General features: G+C 36.2%; 2 protein-coding genes across 3 annotated transcripts in view; one reads left to right on the top strand and one right to left on the bottom strand.

Moving 5' to 3' along the window:
* The window catches only part of sorbs2a (sorbin and SH3 domain containing 2a), a 153746-nt gene that overhangs the window by 84712 nt on the left and 46406 nt on the right, over window positions 1-22628 (bottom strand). The window lies entirely within an intron of this gene.
* Window positions 1483-12488, top strand: cyp4v2a (cytochrome P450, family 4, subfamily V, member 2a). 2 transcript variants are annotated; one of them, XM_089132387.1, is made up of 11 exons: window positions 1483-1726; window positions 5822-5934; window positions 6398-6483; window positions 6642-6832; window positions 7311-7380; window positions 9740-9866; window positions 9958-10131; window positions 10220-10322; window positions 10444-10578; window positions 11706-11885; window positions 11969-12488. In XM_089132387.1, exons 1-11 carry the CDS (start codon window positions 1534-1536, stop codon window positions 12130-12132), a joined length of 1536 nt encoding a protein of 511 aa, XP_088988513.1. In that variant the 5' UTR covers window positions 1483-1533; the 3' UTR covers window positions 12133-12488. The 2 variants fall into 2 exon arrangements, with proteins under 2 accessions (XP_088988513.1, XP_088988512.1); XM_089132386.1 differs by lacking the exon at window positions 1483-1726 and adding an exon at window positions 4870-5121.

The following is a 22628-nucleotide window of genomic DNA, read 5'->3' as shown; positions in this document are numbered from 1 at the left end:
ATTACCCCCTTGCTTCTAATTGACCTGACTTTTCTCCGTTGAAGTCTATGGGGTCGTTGTGTCCATTTATTTTACTGTCTATGGATGTAAACCCCAGTTGCTGAAAAATATTGTACTCTAGCGATTCAGTATTGAAGCTATTCTATTACTTAAAGTTGCGGGGCAGCGTTGGTAACTTTCTGTGCTCCTATTTCTGTGTCTGCGCAGTATGTGCCACAATATGTTTGTCCCACCGTAGCTCCGTAGCTTCTTCGAGCTCGCTTAGTGCACTTAACTCGCAACCGAAGCGCTAGATGTCGCTACAAAATACACACTGCACCTTCAAGGGTATTTGTGTATAATTTATCATCATTATGATGGCTGTTATGTTAAATCTTTTATGTTAAATCTTCACGGCTACTTTTCCTGTGTAGCCTACATGCATCTTTCTCTACCGTGAATGAGATTACGTTATTCCCCTGATGTGGATGTACTGATCCGATGTTACATTTGAGGTAGACATATATTTTTCTTGGTTGTTTAGTTGCCTTAAAGGGTTAGTTCACCCAAAAATTAAAATTATGTCATTAATGACTCACCCTCATGTTGTTCCAAGCCCGTAAGACCTCTGTTCATATTCGGAATATAGTTTAAGATATTTTAGATTTATTCCGGGAGCTTTCTGTCCCTCCATTGAAAATGTATGCTGTCCTTGTCCAGAAAGGAAATAAAGACATCATCAAAGTAGTCCATGTGACATCAATGGGTTAGTTAGAAATTTTTTGAAGCATCGAAAATACATTTTGGTCCAAAAATAACAAAAACTATGACTTTATGGTTTATTCAGCATTGTTTTGTCTTCCGGTTCTGCTGTCAATCCACGTTCACGAGTCCGCAGTGACACTGATGATGCAAGACGCTGCCGACGTTTTATCTGGCGTGTCTGTGTATTTGGGTCAAATAAATATGGCTGGGCAAAAAATGCAAGGCTTCCTCTGTGTCGAAATCCTTAGACATGTTTGCCAAGATTGTTTAGTTTACAGCGTGCGTCTCCCTCACACTGTAAACAAAGCTCCGGCACACCAGATACACGTCAGCACTCAGCAGCGTCAGCAGCGTCACTGAACGCGGATTGACAACAGAACCAGAACAGAATAAAGTTACATGCGACATTGGTATACACGTTTCTAACTTCAATAGCATTTGAAGAGAACGACTTAAAGTCATAAAACCAACCGTAACGTGTTCATGTAGGTGTCTGGCGTAATGAACACCTTTTATATATTTTGTATTTATTCAATATATATATATATATATATATATATATATTGAGAGAGAGAGAGGTCTCTTTGTCATTTCTATTCCATATTAAATAAAGATTGTGGCTTATGCAAAATAAACTAGGAGAGTCATTTTGTGTAGGCTATTTGAAAACCTAAGCACGTCCCATGTCTTTAGGGGGATGTACTGTAGCCAACAACATTTTCAAGTAGCCATTTAACAGGCGATGATCTCTGGAACACTACTGCACTACACATCTTACAAAACATCAAAATGCATGTGGAAGTTGGTGAACTGTTATACGCATTTCTATTTTTTGTCTTACTTTTACTTGTTTTGACTTTCACAACATATCAGTTTTTTAAAGATTACTTGCACAAATGGAGAGAACTAAAACCTGTCCCAGGGATTAGTCCAACTTACCCTTTCCTAGGCAACGCGCTCAATTTTAAGTCTAACAGAAGAGGTAAGTGCAAAGTTACAATACAATTATTTGGCTATATTATACAGGATATAATATACAAACATAAAATATGATAATTATTTAGCTACTTCAGTTTAACTTTGTTTAAATTGATACATTTAAAAATAATAAGGCTACTGGTTTTATGATTAACGTGTGCATGATCTGTAAGTAGCTTACAGTGTCTAACAACGTTCAACTTAACACTAATAAAGACAGCAATAAAACATTTAAAACAATAACCTGTCCTTGAATGAGCTTCAGTGTTTTGTCTGTCCCTGGCGACCCAACAATACTTTTACGTGCACAATGCCTCCCTCTCCCGTGGAGCTGAATAACTGCAACTCTGATCACCGTATCCTGGCAACTTAGACATTTCTTTTCTCATGCTTTAATGACGGAGGAAACTTATGTCATAGCAACCTAGCCAAACTTCACGTTATGCTTTACATGTACGCAGGAAGATAAAACAAACGATAGCAACATTTTAATGCAATATTTGCATTCTTAAATCCAGACACCATTAATTACAGCCACAACCTTTACCAATGTAAAAATTTCACCCAGTTATTATGATTAAAATGTATGTACATGGAACAGGACTGTGAACTAAAGTGCTAGCATGCTTTTCTGTTCTGTCTTGAATAACGTGTGTTGTTCCCACAACAGAGATGTTAAGCGTTGTTTTTCTGGCATTTCCAAAGGCTCATAAAGTATAGCCTAATACCAGCTTGATTTGATACACAGTCTAATGGTTTAATGCAATCCAAATTAAAAAAAAATAAAAAATCCCTGTACCACTTCAATGGGCCTTATGCTTCCTATTTGAACCAATGCAGATGAATGAGCAAAGTTATGCTGCATTCACGCCATGTTGTAACCGACATGTCTGAAGATGAGAATGGAAATGTATTTGTTTCTATGGCATCACTATCAACACCTAAATGAACCTGCAGTAGTCAGGTGATACAGCAGTCGTGTGGTACAAAAAGTTCACAAGACAGACCTCTTAAGTTACAAGCTGTATCTCTTGCATACACGCGGATATCACTTCTTACAAGTTGAAATAATAATTGCAAACGCACCTTTATTTTGGGGCAAGACCAACCTGATTTTAAAGATTGGTTGGAGCATGAGAGTGATCAGTACAAATGACTGTTATCTGATGGCTTATGTTAGATGGTTGGTGGATTCCACTTATTTGTGAACTTGTCTGCACATCTTGACGCTAGAAGTGTTTCTAAATCCACAAATGCGTGCGGGGATCTACAAATGCATAGAAAGCAATTCACAAACGCAAAGAAAGCGATTCACAAATGAATGCCATGATGTGTTTGTGTCATAAAACACATTAGTATTCTTTATTATTATTTTTTGGAAATCTCTTTTTAATTATTTGTGAATTTTCTTCATTTTGTGAAACTCTTTACATTTATTTGTGAATCTCAATCAATTTATTTGGAGAATAAATATGAATTAATATAAATATAAATAGAATTTAATGCAAAATTCTTACCCCTTATAACACAATCTTTGTCTTAACTCTTTCCCTGCCAGTATTTTTAAAAAAGTTGCCAGCCACCACCAGGGTTTTTGACGATTTTCGCTAAAATTGAATGGCCTGCAGAATATTTTCTTCTATGAATATATAAAGATGCTATATATCAAAATAAAGATCTGAGCCTCTTCTTTTAAACACACAAAAACTATGTTATTTTATCTTGTTTATTGCTACTTGAACAGAGGCGGGTTTTGTCAAAAACACAACATTCTGGACAAAAAGCTGAGAAAATGCATTTTTATCAAACAAATGCATTTTCAAGTAGAATATCGGGAGACATGGATGGAGTGGTTCTGGCATGATTTTGACCACTTCATATGTTTTGTTTTGTAGAAAGCCTTTCTTTAAAGTGAATTTCGTTTTGTATAAATTGTATCTTAATTTTAATAATTTTTTTTTTCATTAACCAATTGCCTGGATTTAATAAATAAGAAGCAAATATAGCAGACAATATAATCATGACATGGAGGCGCCGGCGAGGCGCGGTCACCACATGAACTGGAACAATCTCATCATATATTAAATAAATTCTCGGCACGCTCCCTAAACCTACCTGTCAGTGAGGTTAATAGCATTCACAAGTCTTCCTCTACCATCCTAGAATAAAAAATATCACTCCCCAGATGTAGATCTACATTTTACTACGTTTCACTCGGACATTTAATGGTGTGTAGGGTACATACACGCAGAATAACTCGGACATTTAACAGCGTAGACATACATGCGGATAACTGAAAATGCGTATAGATAACATGCCACTTGACTTGAAAGTGGTGTGTATGTTTACGCAACAGTCATGATGTCATGCAACCAACCCAGATAGGACATCTTCAAAATGTCTTGTACATACATCACACTGTCTGGAAAGCATCTTCTGTGTACAACCATTCTTCAATTGTCCATACATTCTAAATCATAAAGATGTTAAAGACATTTTCTAAATGTCTATTTGACATCTTACAGGAAAATCTTAATGACATATTGCCAGTGAGCAAACACTAAAAAATACGTCTTGCAGACATCAAATATGTCTTCGTGCACTGTAGCCTAGATGCTATCAACAAGTGTGAACACATCCTTAAATGAGTTGTCACACTTGGTCCTTTTTAGGGGTCTTTTTGCCGATATGTGAGCACTTCAAACGATCTGGACTGAACCAACCCAAGAGCATCTTGGGAGGTGGTCTGACTAGATTTCGCTAAAACGTACATTGTGGACACAAATTGCTCTGGGCTCACTCGATTTATAAATTTGTGAACTGCAATTTATTTGGTCATCAGATCCTTCTACAAATCAGTTAGGCCATTAATCATGGGTGATTTTTCTGGCAGATCTCTATACAAAGTATTATTTCGGTACATTCACTCTAAACGTATCTGCTTCAAACATCCTATTGTAGCCTATAGTCCTTCCAATAATTCCCATTGGGAATTTCACAACATAAACACACCAAACTTTCTAATTTAAAATTGTGTCATTTCAAAGAACATTTTTATTTTGAACAGTTATGCAATTCTTAGTCATTTCAGTGGGTTAACCCAGCACTTGTGTAATTATTGCTCAGGATGATCCAAAGTCCAGTAAATTCACTGGGGAGCTGATAGAGACACAGACAACTCGCCGGTCGTGCATCTCATTGTCAAGATGGTCATGTTTGGCGGTGCGTATACCTTTGGGTTCGTGGCCGCAACAGTATGCGTTATTCTCTTGACATACATCACTTACCAGCTGCTGAAAAACTACCTGCACAACTGGAAAGAGCTGAAGCCCATCCCGAGCATTGGAAACACATATCCATTCATTGGGAACGCGCTACAGTTTAAATCAAACGCGGGAGGTAAGAAGAGCTTTATATCGGTCCATTTCCCTTGCCCATAAAATCTTCAGGCCGTCCGACTTTAATCTGCTATAACCTGATCAATAAAAATGAAATTTATAAATGAAAATATTTTCAAGTAAATTATAAAAGTATGATTATAATGCACTGCTATAATTCCTTGAATTTTTATTTTTTTTCCCTAATTGGCCAATGTGTAATTCTCATCAGTGCAGCTTTATGCCATATTAATTGAAAGACTATTCTATTTAAAAAATCAACTTCATTCGGTGTGAGTTCTGGCAGGTCATGTGTTTGTTGCAAATGAATCAGACAGATTTTCCCAGTTCAAAAATATTTCTGAGAAATTACAAATGAGAGCTTTTATTTTCTCAAAATGTTTTTCTTGAAATTAGAAACTTGTTCCAAAATCTGATTCTCAATACAAAGGGAAGACGTAAAAGAAATCGTGATCAGTTAAAAACACTAAAATATACAATTTACCTTGGCATATTTTAAGCCTGGGACTAGGTGTCTCAATAGTAAATTTTTGCATAAGTGATTGTGAAATAATTTTACTTAAAGTTACACACTTGAAATATATACTGTACTTGTCACCTTACCAATGTGACTACTACCCCCAGTCTCTATTCAATTAAACATAAAAAACCCTTCAAATGCATTAAAATAAAAAATAAAAAAGTTAAAAACTTTCTTTCAGATTTCTTTTGTCAGTTGGTTGGCTACACAAATGAATTCCGGAATTCCCCTCTGCTTAAAGTATGGATTGGACCGGTCCCATTTCTACTCTTATACCATGCTGAGACTATCGAGGTACTGTATTGTCCACTTGCATGTAGACAGAAATACTAACCTTTGACCAGGGTTTCTGGCCTATCAGTATAATATCAGTATATTTCACGATATGAGCAAATGTTTGAAGATGAAGATAACCTGGGTTTGTGAACTTCTCTGACAGCATAACAAAGTTGATAAGTACAACTACAAAGATAATACATGTTTAAGATTAGAAGAGAATATTAAAAAGATAATTTTATATGGAGTTTTAAAGTCCAATGAAAAGTAAAAAGAAGTGCAAGTTTCACTGTGTACAAAAGACTCAAATCAGCAACAAGATGCCTCACACTTGTGAAAAAAGACAAGATTGTGAAATTAGTGTTATGACGCAGTCTTTATGAAACCTGTCAAATTTTGTTGAGTTTTACGATTGTCAGTTTTACAAGTCCTCACTTCTGTTTTAAATGTTGCTCTTGGCAAATCCTAACACATAATACAGACAGTGCTGAACAACCCTGTTCACATGGACAAGGCCTACGCGTACAAATTTCTGCACCCCTGGCTGGGAACAGGACTACTCACCAGGTAAACTGTTGACTAACTCACTCTTAATAAAAGCGTAAACATGTTAGGATTATCCCTTTGCAAATAATGATCAAATTATCCATTAAGTATGTGAATAATATCCACACTGATATAAAGGATATCTGTCTTAAATTCCCTTCTATTTTCCTTTCTATTAGTACTGGGGATAAGTGGAGACGCAGACGTAAGATGCTAACTCCAACATTTCATTTCTCTATACTAACTGAGTTCCTTGAGGTGATGAATGAGCAAGCGGAGGTGCTCATAGAGAAACTAGAGAAGCAAGCTGGAAAGGGGCCTTTCAACTGCTTTAACCACATCACTCTCTGCGCCCTTGACATCATCTGTGGTTTGTGTGATTTTCTGAATACACTTTAACCATAACCTGTTAACCGATACTCCTCTTTTTGAGCATAGATCTGATCTTAAATTGTTGTAATTCATGGTTGGCCTATATGTTTTTGAGTCTGTTTGAGCCTGCTAAAAGGTTATAAATGACAGTTTTCATGGTAATGCAATGTCCAATTTCAAGTTATGAATTACAGCTAAGGTTTCAAATTATATTTATGATAATTACTCTTATATGTGATAGTCAATAAAAATGGCCACCAAGTGTCAAGCTACCTGGACACTGACCGTTAACAGGCTAGGTACTGATAGTCTGATATGTATGCTTCAGGGTATAGATAATTCATACATTTTGGACTGATGTTAAAGGTACACGGTTTTGTGTGTTAATGGTGGTTTTAGTGATAATGACAATAGAAAGTACTTTGAGGATGTAGAGCAAATGTCAAACTTAAAAACAGATCTGGTTTGCATTTCAGAGACTGCTATGGGGAAGAAGATCTATGCACAGAGCAACTATGACTCGGAGTATGTGCGCAGTGTGTACAGGTACGTGTTTTTTTTTACATTAGTGTTAATATGGCAGGGGTATTTAGGGTGGTGGGTATTACGTAGATAGATTGGACTGTACATCTGAGTACAAATCAATACTGGTTTGTATCTGTGCAAATGACTGTGTGTATTTATCTGGGTTGGCCAGTTAGTTTTTATTCCTTGTCATGTTTTTTTTTTTTTTTTTTTTTTTTACAGTTTTTCTCCATTGGTTTGGCTCATTTCTTGAAACAGAAATTACATTCTCAAAACTCTAAGATCATTTGGCAAAACAGTCTTACGGTTCAGCACAACACTATAGCTCGCTTGCAAAAGCTCATATCTACACACAAGCCGCCGACTTACTCGTCTATTGCAGCCAGTTTGGCTGGTGGTAATGTTGCCTGCCCGCATACCGCCTCCCATGGCCGAAACTGGTATTACGACACCTGCCGGGCCGGGGCTAGTAATTTACCATGCTAATTCAGGTTAATATCTCGGCAGCACTATAACTTGTCATTTTTTTAATGACATCATCAACCTTATTTCTTCTCATTCTTTTGATGCGTGTAGCTCATTCTTGGGATATTTTAACCTCAATTTTTGCAGATGGCACCTTTAAAGGCGATTTTCTCAATACACTCAAAAAAAAATGTTGGCTTTAATTAACTTTTTTATGTCTACAGGTTCCATGACTTAACTTTTTTTATATCAAAAGGTTGCCCATAACTGGGTTACGTTAAACAAACATCATTTGTTCATATAACTTCAACACATTAATTATAAATAAACTTTTTTTTGTCATCAGGTTCTGATATTTTGGCTTTAAACAACTTTTTTTTTATGTCAACAGACTGCACATACAGTAACTGGGTAATGTTGAAGCAGTGTTAAAGTTAATGAAATAAGTGAATAATTGAGTGATGTTGGAGCATTATTGAAGACACCTGATGTTAACAAGCAGTATCGCTGAAGGTGGAAACCGGAATTTTGAGTAACCATTATGGTGATCAGTGTTTGTTTTAGTTGGGCTCTTGACCCTCACATTATTAACTTTAAATTTTGTTTGGCTGCTTTATCTGAGTTATAACAGCCAGATGAACACAAAGAAACGGTGATCTGATGGTTTTGGTTGTGTTTTAACATAGTCATTATATCATAATCATTTGACCTGAATCACTGAACTCATATAGGCCTGAACCCTATTTCTGAGTTAAGTTTACCTTATGGATTAAAGCATCATTGCCATTGTAGTGAAATCCAAATGATAAAATCAATAAAAAAAGAAACTTCTTAAAAAATAGTTTATGTAGACATTAAGAACATCATACAAAGACGTCAAGAATCAGTCTGTGAATCTCAACAATGGTGACAAAGATAAAGCATGTTGCAGTGCATTCTGGGTGTCACCAACCAAAACTCATTAATGGTTCCCATCATGCATTGCTGCATGAAAAAATAATTAGCTTTTGTTCAGAGGTGATCTGTTTGTCACCATAGCTGAGATTCATACGGTAATTCTTGATGTCTGTCTCTGCATACAATGTTTTTTCTTTAAATGTTTCTTTTTTTATTGATTTGATCATTTGGATTTAATTGAAAATGCTAAAAATGGTATGCTCTACATTAATGACAGTACCGCTATAATCCATAAGGTAAATTTAACTCAGAAATTGGGTGACCTAAACAAGTTCAGGTCAAATGATTGTGAAATAATAATTATAAAACACAATCAACACCATCAGATCACCTTTTTATTTGTTCATCTGGCTGTTATAACTCAGATACAGCAGCCAAACAAAAACTAAAGTTAATGACGTGAGGGTCAAGAGCCCAACTAAAACAAATACTGAATGGTGACCTAAAATGACGGTTTTCTCCTTCAGTGATTCTGCTTGGTAACATCAGGTGTCTTCAATAATGCTCAATCTTCACTCAATTATTCACTTAATTATTTCATTAACTTTAACACTGCTTCAGTGTTCATTTAACACTCAGTTCGTTTAATTGGGTCGCTTAACATTACTTTTATTATGTTTGTTTAACATAACCCAGTTATGTGGAACCTGTCTACATAAAAAATAAAAAAATAATTGAATTCAACAGATCTTTTTTTGAGTGTATTTATATTTTTTTTTTGCACCATCAGATTCCAGATTTTCAAATAGTTGTACTATCCTGAAAAAAACATACATTAATGGAAAGCTTCTTTATTCAGCTTTCAGATGATGTGTATATATATATATATATATATATATATATATATATACATATACTTTTTTTTTTTTTAATTGACTTATTGATAATTGTGAAAACATCATCACCGTCTCTGAAAAGGGTCAATTACTTGCAAGTACCTTTTTTCTCTTTGGTACAGAATGAGTGACATCATTACTAGGCGCCAGAGGATGCCCTGGTACTGGCCTGATTTTGTGTATAACTATTTTGGCGAAGGCAGAGAACACAACCGTAGTCTGAAGGTCCTTCACTCCTTCACAGAGAGTGTAAGTGCCTATGGTATCCGTCCACATTCAGTCTAGATTCAATCTAGTCAAGGCTGCATTCTGATCACCTGTTTGTTTTTTCCTGACACAGGTGATTTATGAAAGGGCAGAATACATCACCTACATTGAGTCCGACAGCGAATCAGATCAGGGCATGAAGAAAAGACGGGCTTTTTTAGACATGCTGTTGAAAACAACCGATGAGGATGGGAAAAAGTTAACTCACAAAGATATCCAGGAGGAAGTGGACACCTTTATGTTTGAGGCAGGAACTGTTACAATAACTTCATGTTAGAGTGCTGTTATATCCTTATGGCTTTATTTCAATTACCAATTTTGCAACATTTTTGCAGGGTCATGACACTACAGCGGCTGCCATGAACTGGGCCATACACTTGTTAGGTTCCCATCCTGAAATCCAAAGAAAGGCCCAACAAGAACTATTTGAGGTTTTTGGTGTGTTAAGCGCATTTGTGGTTCATATTATGCAGTTAAACACCCAGCATAGTTAAAACATTGTTGTGACATAAAAAGAGCCTGAAATTCATTTCAATCATTTTTGCAATGTGTGTGTCAGGCGAGTCTGAGAGGCCTGTTAACACAGAGGATCTGAAGAAACTGCGTTATCTGGAGTGTGTGATAAAGGAGTCTCTGCGTCTCTTCCCCTCTGTTCCATTTTTTGCCCGAACCATCTGCGAGGATACGAAGATAAGTGAGTTCCTTTTATTAGTCTTCTCTTCATATTCATTTAATTTTTAAGTCATGCATGCATTGAGTAATGAGGAATTTCACTCTTAACTGGGACGTTTGCCATTTTATTTTTAAAACAATAATATCTTAGTAAAAATCTTAAGTAATATTGACAAAGTATATATCATTTGAAAGTTTACAATCTCTAGTTTAGCTGTAGTTTATCAATTTGCAACAAGAATATTTTCCTAAGGCGTGTTCAGACCTTTATTTTGAAAGAGCAATGAACATGAAAAATCATGAAAAAATGGTAGAAACCAAAATAGTGCGAAAGATAGCATCCATTCAATTATTTTAGAAAAAAGGTCTGAAAATGTTTTAAATATAAAGAAAAAAATAATAAATTCATAATTTGTGATGTCGCAGTGAGCTATAACGCACGTGCGTGTTCTTTGTATGTTTCTTAGAGGTGGAATTCATATCAAAATCCACCAAACTACTTATACTACTTCTGAATAGGATCTCTACTTCACAAATTGTGTGAACATTTTTGAAATAATGATTCAGATCACTCAAAACACATGGAAATTAAGGCGTACTTATATGGGCAGTAATGGAGTCTGGTTGTGACATAGTGAAAAAGTTTGGTACTGCGCCTAACCAGAAGAGGGTCTAACCAGAAGTGCAAAAATGCAGAAGAGTGCAATGTGAACAGTATAGGTCAAACAGGCTGTGCAGTATAAACAGTATATGACATAACAGTATTTGTCCGAATGTTTATTTTTAAACCACAACCTTCTAAACATCTTCAATGTGTGCTTCTTTTACCAATATATTTAACAATATCTTTTGCATTTCTAGTCCAAACAGTGTCAAACATGGCACTGCACTTACTAGTGCCCGTAGCAAGACACTTGTCAAGTTTGAAATCCATCAGACTCACGGTTCGAGAGATATGCAGATAACAAGCAGACACACAGACCGACGGACATTCCTAATTTATATATATATATATATTTTAAATAATGACAATCTTTTGGTGAGCTAGTCCTTCCTATTCTGAGAAATTATAAAGATGGACATCTGACATGATTTGTGTGTGTGTATGTGTGTGTGTGTGTGTGTGTGTGTGTCATATGCCTTCTGTAGATGGCTATAAAGTCCCTAAAGGTGCAAATGCCATCGTCATAACTTATGCCCTTCACCGTGATCCACGTTTCTTCCCTGACCCTGAAGAGTTCCGTCCTGAGCGCTTTCTGCCAGAGAATTGTGTCGGTCGACATCCTTATTCCTACATTCCTTTCTCTGCCGGTCTTCGCAACTGCATCGGTGAGACCTACACACAAACATCATACTTTTCATTGATTTGTTATTCTAGCTTCCAACATTTTTTTATGTTTATGTATATTCAGGTCAACGGTTTGCTATGATGGAGGAGAAGGTTATATTGGCCTATATTCTGCGCTACTTTAACATAGTGGCATGTCAGAAGAGGGAGGAACTCCGGCCACTGGGTGAACTGGTGCTGCGACCAGAGCAAGGCATCTGGATCACATTGGAGCGCAGAAAACGCTAAAACATACAGCTAAACAGTGACATGAGAGTCAAATGTATGTGAGCGTATGATTCAAACCTAAATATAACCATAAAACCCAACCCCTGGACCTGACTATTATTGTTCTATACATTTTTACATAAGATATTGCCATCGTGTGCAAATTATTGTCAGAAGAGTCTGTTGACACAATTACAACACTCACATAGACATGTTGATTTTTAGCAGTGAAACTGTTCTGTAACTGAAAGTACTATGAAATTTATAAACAACAATGACAAAGATTACAATTCTAACTATTTTTGAGTCTTGTAATAACTAAATATGTAGAAATATTATGAGAACTAATTATTAAAAATGAAACTACTATTAAAGCACCTTTAGTGTCTCGTTTTCGTTTTCAGCTTTGGGGTCTCAGGCAAAATTTGGTAGCCTTTTGCATTTATAGCTGTAAGGATAATCAACACAAGTCAAATATAACTCAAACACACGCCATATGACACATGCAACATAAGGATAAAGAATGTTAGATTCCCATGTATACATGAATACTCATACCTCATATATAGGTCAGTGAAGTCAGCGTGAAAAAGTTTGGAATTATGGGACAGCTTCAGAATAAATGATGGAGACGGTAATGACTTGTGTTGAAAAAGATCAATGGTTTTTATAAAAGTCATTAGATAGAGACAAGAGTTTGGGAATTAATGTCACGAGCAAGCATGGTTGAACTTCCCAGCCAGCACCAGACGTCATTTGGACGTTGTTTATTTTCTTTTTGTGCTAAATCAAGTTGGCTCGTCAATAAATGAGTTATAAGCACATACATTCACCAAACCATAAATATCAACATGATTTGGCATGGCAGAAATCAAGCAAAAAGCACTCACTGGTTTATATCTCATTGAAAACACTTGTGCTCTAAATTAGTATGCTACACCTGAGCATTTGTTATTAACAATCACTACATTTAAATATGCCTATAATGCATCCATTAAAACATTAAACACCACAGTAGTATAAAAGCCATGCACCCCAATAAACAACAGCATATAAATAGCATATTAATAACTGCTTATTATTATGAACCCAGCAAACACAAAAACGTTTTAAAAAATGCTTTTTTCAAGTTGTGAAAAGGTTGTGATACCGTTTTTATCCGACGTATTTAATACGAGAGTTGTCGGGGGGGGTTTTATACGTTATAAATAATTTTTTTTTACAACATTACATAAAGTCATAAAAACATTGTTTTTTTTAACGCTGTTAATTCGACATTCTTAAAACGTAAATATCACGTCTAACTTTCTGGACGTCGTCCTGGTTATAACACATTTACTCGAAATCACCAAAACGAAGTTTCCAGGTTGTGCTTTGGATGTAAATTATCTTCAAGTGTTTCTCACACTCTGCATATGTTCTACATTGGTCTTTTGTGATTCCATTGAGAAGCATAATTGACCCATTAAAAACTTTGAAACGTCACTGGAAAAAAAAAAGCCTTTCCACCTGTTTCCGGGGGGCGCTACTGTAAAAAATAAAGTGGGTGCAACTTCCGGTCAGGTTTCTTTAGAAATAAATAATGGACAAATGGGGTCTTCAAACGCCTCAGATGTAAAGTTATTCGCTGTCAAAGTGACGCCAAAATGAATGGGAGTCAATGGAAATACTAACGCAAGTGAAGTTCTGCTACAAGATGGCAACTCCCACGAGGCTTCAACTTCTGGTCAATGGATTACCCCCTTGGCTCCAGTTCAGTTTTTTTCAGCGCGCGCACCCATTAAAACAAGTAGAAGTCACGCATTTACATACATTTAGAATTAATGGAGTTAATTATTTGATAAAATAGAAAAAATATTAGATAAATGTAAATAAATGTAGAAAAAATATTTTCTCTTGATTAACATAGTTCTTTTATTGCATATTGGGACTGTATGAGGAGTAAAGTTATTGTACTGTGAGTTTCCAGTATTGGAGAACCTGTTGATGGAAAGTTGAAAGCTTAATCAGTAGTTTGGAAATGTTGAAGTCACATCTTAACAAGAAATGTATGCCACCAAACATTTTGAAGATTTTGAAGGGGAAATCAAACCAGAAATTATCACCTTTTACAAAATTCTGTAAGCATTTTAATTTGATGGTACCATACAATGGATCAAAGCCAATGACATTTAACACATCTTCTTTGGCAGGTTTCACTGTATCGCTTTTATTTTGATATTTATTTTTCCATAAAACAATTGAAATTATCTTGATTGATCTTCTTAATTAATTTGTTGGGTATATCCAATGAGGCTGGGAAGGTAAGACTTGACAAGCTTTGCATTTTAGTAAATAAAATGCGTTCAAAAACAGATACGTCTCTTTGTAGCCAACTGTTAAGAACAGTTATTTTTTTTCTGAATGATATTTTCGATGATGCATGTTAACAGGTCTAACACCAATCTAATTGTTATGTACAGATCTGTCTTGGAGAAAACCAGATTGAGTATCACTTATAACATCACCCAGACCATTCCTCAACCTGTCAGCATTCACATGAGAAAACATGTAGCTTATAGTCAGTGTTCAATAAGGTGATAAGGCAAATATTATTGATATATCTTTTGTCTTTGCCTTGTTTGGGAATGAGACTTATTATCCCCTGTTTCATTGTGTAAGTGTCCTATTGCTCAAAATTGGATGTCAGGCCATCTTGTCCTGGTGCTTTCCCTACTGCTATTCTCTTCATCTAATTCTGCCATTCTCATCTCAGTCACATATTTCTTTAAGGGCTAATTCTATTTTGGGGATATGAGTCATATCTTGAATATTCAGGGCTATAGAGTTTGGAGTAAAATGTATAATTTTTTTTCAGATATTACTTTATGATCTGTGCACTCTGTATCATTGATCATTAATGAATGAATTATCTTGTTCTCCTGTCTCCTTTTCTATAATCCACTAAAATTAGACGTGTTTTTCTCCCCTTCCTCTATCCATTTAACCTGAGACCTTACATAAGCCCATTGAGAATTTTTCTTTAAAGAAATAAGTGATCTAGTTTTTCTTGAAGGTTAATGAAAGTGCTTTTATCAGCATTTGACATTAGAGTTTTATCACAGTACCTATTAATGTCCTGTGCCAATATGATCTCATATTGCTTTTGTTTGCTATGTTTGGATTTACTGCATTGTATTGGAAACTCCATTGCCTTAAACTTAAAGACAAAACAAATGGACAAAATATTTCAACAGATTCGTTTCAGATTTCAATTCAGATTTGTCTTGGCTTAGCTACTAAAAGGTCAGAACGGTTGCTCATGTCACATACGTCATGAAGCTCAGTTTGAGCCTGCGCAGTATGCTTGGCTATCAGAAAGTGAGTGCTTCAATTTTCTTGATGAAATCAAGGGGATCGCTGTGTCCATTTTTTTCACTGTCTATGCTTATCCCGGGACAAGAACAAGTTTGGAGCGACAAAATTTTTTTCTTTTTTTTGTGGTAAGTTATTCATTTCATATTCTTCCTACAAAGCAGTATTACTTTTTTATTTTCGAAGAGCCATTTTGAGAGCCAACACACTGGTCAAAGTCAACAAGTAACGTTAGGCCTCCTACTGTTTTTTTATTTTTTTTTTATCATATACATGAAACATTTCTTTTTGAAAAAGTTTTAAAATATATTTTGATATTTTTTTTTACATCATATATAGAAACAAGATACACATTTAAATTCAGAACTATATTATATTATAGTTATATTATTATTTATATTATAGTTATAGTTGTTTAAATATAGTTAACGTTAATATAGTTAATATAGTTAATATAGTTTATATATATATATATATATATATATATATATATATATATATATAAACACACTTATATATATACACTTTTGTTTTTATTACTTCTTTTTCAAATGAATTATGTATGTTATTTAAAATTCCCATAGGCCCCTCCTTCAATTGCAGACCCACGACTGAGCACACCAGCACCTTGAGGTAAAGTACACATTGTGTAAGGAATTAAATCAGTTTTAAGCATTTATTTTCACTTTAAGTAAATGCATTGGCAAAGAGCTAACAGATTCTATTGTTCAGATCGCTGAAATGAACTGATTAGGGTACTATTTTATTTTTGACAATGGAGAAGAATAGCGCTGCTGTTCTCATTGATTGCCCACTCTAATTATCTCTTCATTATCTCCCCTGTCAGTTCTGCTGTCAAAAGTTTTGCTGCACGTTATCACAAAGAAACAAGTCCTCTTACTATCTATCAACAAAAAAACGTGGACTGTGATGCACAGCACGTGCATTCTGTCCTATTTTCGGCAACGTTAATTGTTACAGAACCCAAGTCAAACTCTAATGACTTCATCCTCTCTTCAGACATCATCCATCAACTCTCTCTCCGTCCTCATTCTTCTAATCTTTCTTCCTTTTTTCTCATCAGTGTACTTATCTCTTTTTACTCTTTTTTTCTCATCAGTGTAGTGTCTCATTTTACCCAACCAACAGGGTCCCACACGACCTCTGGTCAGTGAGCATGTTTTCGGAGCTAATCAACACCCTGCCTAATGCCCACCAACTTCCTCTAATGGCAGAACCCTTAACTTCAGACGAGACAGATTAGGCTTTAAAAAAAATAGGCACTATGTGTTTGGGTACACTACATAGCAGCCATGGGCCATATAGTGGTCAGCTCTAGCTGCATTTGTTAAAAGGCACAGGGCTCCATTTCTTCCTTATTATTTATCTCCTCATTTAGCTTCTGCTGTTTGCTTTCTGTTTGTGCTCAAATGATCTGGTAGTTGTGAGCAGATTCAATATAGTGTCCATCTGGGGTGCAGTTCATTAAAACGTTCCCTTCATTCTCTGGCTTTTGTGTTCTCCTCTATAATCTTCTCATTCACTATACTGCTTTATTTTGACAGAAAAGCCATTGTCACTGTACTTTTACCCACAACACTGATGTACTATGTGACCTCTTACATCTTCCATCTTAGAGTAGAAATGAAAACAAGGCTAAAATAAGAGTCTTTTGTGGAGGAAAATAGATTTCATCCCTGCCTGGAACAGCAAAATTGTTTTTATTATAGCACCCATAATGTGACTAACAGTTGTAATAATGTAGCGTATCTGGGCCACGCCTGGGATAATCATGCATTCAAACACTAATAATTCATACTTAAATAGTATTTATAAAAACAGGAAAGTTAATTTTCATGGCCAGAGAATAACTTCTCTTGAACATCTATAACTTTCATGAGGTTTGATGAAGGTCGGACAATTAGTTTTGCTTGACAAAGCAGATTATTCGATAATAAATTGACCCATGTGTGTGGGTTGAAGAAGACAGATAAGGCAAAAGCTCCAATAGAAACAGTTTTGCCCAAAATCAAACAATAAACAGGTACAGGCTGGCTGGTTACAACACACTCTAACATATACACCATGTAACATTGACAGACCAACCGAGACAGACTGAACAGAGAGAACTAAATACAGATGCAAACGAACACTAACGAGGTGAGGACAGGTGACACAGATGAAGATAACGATGAACAGGTGGATGATTAAGGGGTGAGTACAGGTGTGGACAAGAGGATCCTGGGAAGTGTAGTGAAGACAGGTGCGTTCCATTCGACACAGTGGGTGCTTCTCATTTCTTATTTGTGCATCCTCGTTTCCTTTCCTTGTTTCCTTTCCTTGCGTCTCAGCTCCACCCCCTGTAGGACGCGAGGGAAGGAAGCGAGGAAAGGAAAGGAGGACAGAGTAATCGAATAAAAGCTTTTTTATATCCATTGGAGTACTTGATCACTCGAGCGTCACTCCACAGTGTCATCAGCAGCGCTAAAAGGATCTGCCCTTATGATGTTGAAGTTTGGTTATTTAATAAATTCATAATAAATAATAATAAAGATAGGCTATACTGTTGAAATATCTGAGATGTGTGGTTTATATAAACTGCAAAGGTAAAGTATAAATTAAAATGATTGTGACCGATGTGAAGGGGGAGGAGAATTGACACGTGCGTCACGTTTAGTCAACATAACAGTTCCGCGTAGGATGCACCTGTGTATCCTCGCTTATGACTCCTCAGGAAGCCTCCTCACTCCTCGATCCTCGACTCCTCACGGTGCAATTAGAGAATTGAGATGTCCTTCAAGATGGCTGAGCTCGATCGGTTTCCGGGTCATAGGAGGGAGGACGGAGGAGCGAGGAGACGAGGAGGGATATTGAGAAGCACCCGGGTGATAAGTTCCGCATTTGACGCAAGGATGCTCGTCTATTTCCGGTTGTGTAGATTAAAGCGGAGGAAAACCGGAGAAAACGGGATTATGGCAGAGTCTTCAATATTTACTGTCCTCCCGTCTTTGAAACGAAACGTACATACGTTTAGATGTAATTTTATATACAGTTATGTTTATTTGATATAATTTTAAAAAGAAGCATAAACACAACGAGGGGTGTCTGTTTTATCTGTTTTTGTGACTAACGTTTCATTAGTATAACCATGGAGTATAAAATTCAATATAAATTCTCGCTATTGCATTGGACTCTATGATCGGCGGAAGTTATCGAGCATCCCTAATGCTTCACCGGAAATACCGCCGTGCATAGAGCCCATTGCACCGTGAGGAGTCGAGGATCGAGGAGTGAGGAGGCTTCCTGAGGAGTCATAAGCGAGGATACACAGGTGCATCCTACGCGGAACTTTTATATTGACTAAACGTGACGCACGTGTCAATTCTCCTCCCCTTCACATCGGTCACAATCATTTTAATTTATACTTTACCTTTGCAGTTTATATAAACCACACATCTCAGATATTTCAACAGTATAGTCTATCTTTATTATTATTTATTATGAATTACCAAACTTCAACAACATAAGGGCAGATCCTTTTAGCGCTGCTGATGACACTGTGGAGTGACGCTTGATTGATCAAGAATTCCAATGGATATAAAAAAGCTTTTATTCGATTCCTCTGTCCTCCTTTCCTTTCTTCGCTTCCTTCCCTCACGTCCTACAGGGGGTGGAGCTGAGACGCAAGGAAAGGAAGCAAGGAAAGGAAACGAGGATGCACAAATAAGAAATGAGAAGCACCCCCTGTTCAATGCTCCCTACTCCATGAACACGGTATATCATTTGAAGTGGACTTCACTGACGTCCTGTGAAGTGATGTATCGATGTTCCCTTATTCCCTATGCCGTTTGCAGTGCCCTTTGAACTGAACATGTTTGTTCCCTTCGAATTGGAATCTCACTTAAGATGGCGAAATACCCTGTGAAGTCCACTTCGCAGTCCACTTACGGTCGAATGGAACGCAGAGAAAGACAAACAGGTGCAGACGAGGACTGTGGCACCATGAAAGTTATCCTTGGAATCTATCTATCCTAGACGATTGACATTTTAATATTTAATTATAATTCGTTGTGATTGATTATGGGGTAACACTTTTTTATTGTCCCTTATGAACATTATGTTGACTAAGTAACTTTGCAACTACATGTCAACTAACTCTCATTAGAGTACCAGTACACTGTCTGCTTAATATCTGCTAACTTTTTATAGTGATGATCCTCCAACAGACATTCTACTGACTATAAGTATCTTTGCAACTACATGTCAACTTATTCTATCCTTAACCCTACTGGTCTACTAATACTCTAGTAACACTCTAATGAGAGTTATGTAGGTGCAACATTACTTAATGAACATCAAATAGTTAAACCGATTATTGATATATACAATTGATCTAATTTTGCCTACCTGCATGGATAACTATAATTTAATTTCACTTTTTTCCCTTTATGGGTAAATTTAATTACAGTATGTATGTGATTACTGGACATATGCATGACTCCATTAAAATTATATTCCCTTTATTTGAGCCAATAATCGCTACAATGCACAGATGCTAATGAAAACCTGTTCCATCTAATCCAAATCAAATGTTGTGAATTGTGACACAACCGCTGGTAAAGGAGTAATAACGTGAGAGCTGAAACTGTTTTAACACTGAATATAAAAGGGATGCATGCAGTGATGTCTTCTGAGCACAGAGGGGTGGTGTTGTCCTCTTTAACTGTATTTGCTCATAAACAGAGACACAATCTCCACAATTGAAGGCACCAGACACATGAATGCCCAAGTAAAGCATATGCACTGGACCCTCTGGCAAACTCCAAGTCTTGACACAGCAATAACTCACCTTTTACGAGATGCATTATCTCTGGTACAAACATTGCAACTCTAGAACAGTGGCTTTGGAAATATCACTGTAATAAATGGCTATGCTACCTTAAAGGGATAGTTCACTTTGCAATTAATTTTTGATATGTTTTAGCTTACCTCAAGGTCATCCAAGATGTAGGTGTCTTTGTGTCCACAGTAAACCGTTGTTGTCTATCAGTCATACACTGGAGGTTAAGGGGGTCCACGTCAAAAATCATGCAGAGAAGTCAAAATTAAACATGATTTAATGACTCGTAAATGTAAGTACACATAATGGCCTAAGACACGAAACGAGCGTTTTTTGTGAGAAAACGAACAGTATTTATATCGTTTTTACCTCTTGTAATCCAAGTGATCTGAATCAGTTGTGCAATGTCCAACTGAACCGAACTGAAACAGTTCAATGTTATGCTGGAAGTGATCGCTTGTGTGTGACGTCACTCAATATTTACACTGAGATTTCGGAAGTTTTACCTTTTACTAAACATATTTAGATATGCCGAAATCGTCTTTCATTGCGGTTTCCCGTATATCTAAATATGTTTAGTGAAAGGTAAAACTTCCGAAATCTCTGTATAAACAAAGAGTGACGTAGGCGTGCAAGCGATCATTTCCAGCACATGCGCAGACCGAAGCGCCCATGGCCGTCAGATCATTTTGTCATGGCTATGATTACAAGAGGTAAAAACTATATAAATACTGTTCGTTTTCTCACACAAACCGCTCGTTTCGCGTCTTAGGCCATCAATGTGGACTTACATTTACGAGTCATTCAATGTTTGATTTTGACTTCTCTGCATGCTTTTTGACGTGGACCCCCTTAGCCTCCAATGTATGACTGATAGACAACAACGGTTTGACTGAAAAATGTCAAAATTGAAAATACTGTGGAAACAAAGACACCTACATCTTGGATGCCCTTGAAGTAAGCTAAAACATATCAAAAATTTATTTCAAAGTGAACTATCCCTTTAATAAAATCTCTGAATATCAATTAGGTGTATGAGATGGACATTAGCTACCACATGGTTTAAATCTGACAGCTAATGCCTAGTTCACACTACATGATTTTAAAATGTCGGGCTGAACTGTGCAGTTCACACTACATGACTTGCCCTCAGTGAAATCATGAGTGTTCAAGTTGTTTAGCTGTTCACACCACACAACACAACGTGATTGATCCACAACAGGAGGTAACTCACTACACGAGTTAACAACGCACTACATAGAGATACAACCACGATCGGATGATAAGAGCATATCATTTGTGACTCAATGAGAGCTGTTTCAGTACTATAGTACGGTCTAAATCCTGAAAATAATCAAACAAATAACGAGTTGACAACAACACGATTTTATCTGGTCTAGAAACCATGTTTTGTAACGAAAAACACAACACGCGAATATGGACATCAGACAGAAACTAGTGCTGCACACTGTTTGCTCGACGATCTGCTCTGAGAAAAAAAATGCAAAAAAGAAAAAGTAAGATTTACCTGGTGTCCTCAACCCATGCGTTGCTATGATTGGCTGTACTCATGACATCACTGAGATTGAGTCGCGCGACTGCTCGAGATATCTAGCATACTAGATATTTTTCTGAGCTCGGTGACCTGTCTGCGAGCTGTCTTTGATGCGTTGTTGGCTCTTTCACACTAACGGATTGGCGAGCGTTAATCGTCCGCTAATCGCCCGCGATTTGCACGCGATAACACCCTGACTTGTCGGCGACTCAACGATTTGCAAATCGGGCTTAAATCGGGCTTAAAATCACGTAGTGTGAACTAGGCTTAATACAATTTATTAAAAATCTATTATTTAAGTTTTTTCAATTTTTTTTTTTTAAATATAGAAACTGTTTTCTTTCCTTTCCTAAAAAAAATCTTTGTAAGGAAAGAAAAAAAAACATTTTCTTTAGAATATACATATTTATATTATATTATTTTAATATAATATAATATAATATAATATTTTATATACATTATTAGAAATATATTACAAATATATTTCTTCCCTGGAACCTACTCCCCTGAAATGCAGATAGACATATCTAGAAAAAAAAAAAATGTATGTGAAAGAAAGATACAGTTAAAGTGAGCTATTTAATGAAAGCATCACAGCACTTCAATATTAAATTTTATTTTAACTCTAAAAAGCAATATTATTTGCTTTTGACTATTTACTCATAGTCATGCTGAATGTGACAATTAGAAAATTCAATAAACAAGTATAAAATAGATTACATGATAGATAGATAGATAGATAGATAGATAGATAGATAGATAGATAGA

This window comes from Pimephales promelas, chromosome 6, assembly GCF_988280905.1.
Source record: "Pimephales promelas chromosome 6, fPimPro1.hap1.1, whole genome shotgun sequence".
NCBI classification, from domain to species: domain Eukaryota; kingdom Metazoa; phylum Chordata; class Actinopteri; order Cypriniformes; family Leuciscidae; genus Pimephales; species Pimephales promelas.
This window is presented reverse-complemented; position numbering and strand designations above follow the sequence as displayed.

What these genes read in the sequence shown, in the direction of transcription:
- cyp4v2a (XM_089132387.1), top strand. Translation starts at nt 1,534, where the DNA reads ATGCATGTGGAAGTTGGTGAACTGTTATACGCATTTCTATTTTTTGTC. An exon ending in GGAACAGGACTACTCACCAG is followed by an intron (nt 6,484 to 6,641) that starts GTAAACTGTTGA and finishes CCTTTCTATTAG; the next exon opens with TACTGGGGATAAGTGGAGAC. An exon ending in CGCCCTTGACATCATCTGTG is followed by an intron (nt 6,833 to 7,310) that starts GTTTGTGTGATT and finishes TTTGCATTTCAG; the next exon opens with AGACTGCTATGGGGAAGAAG.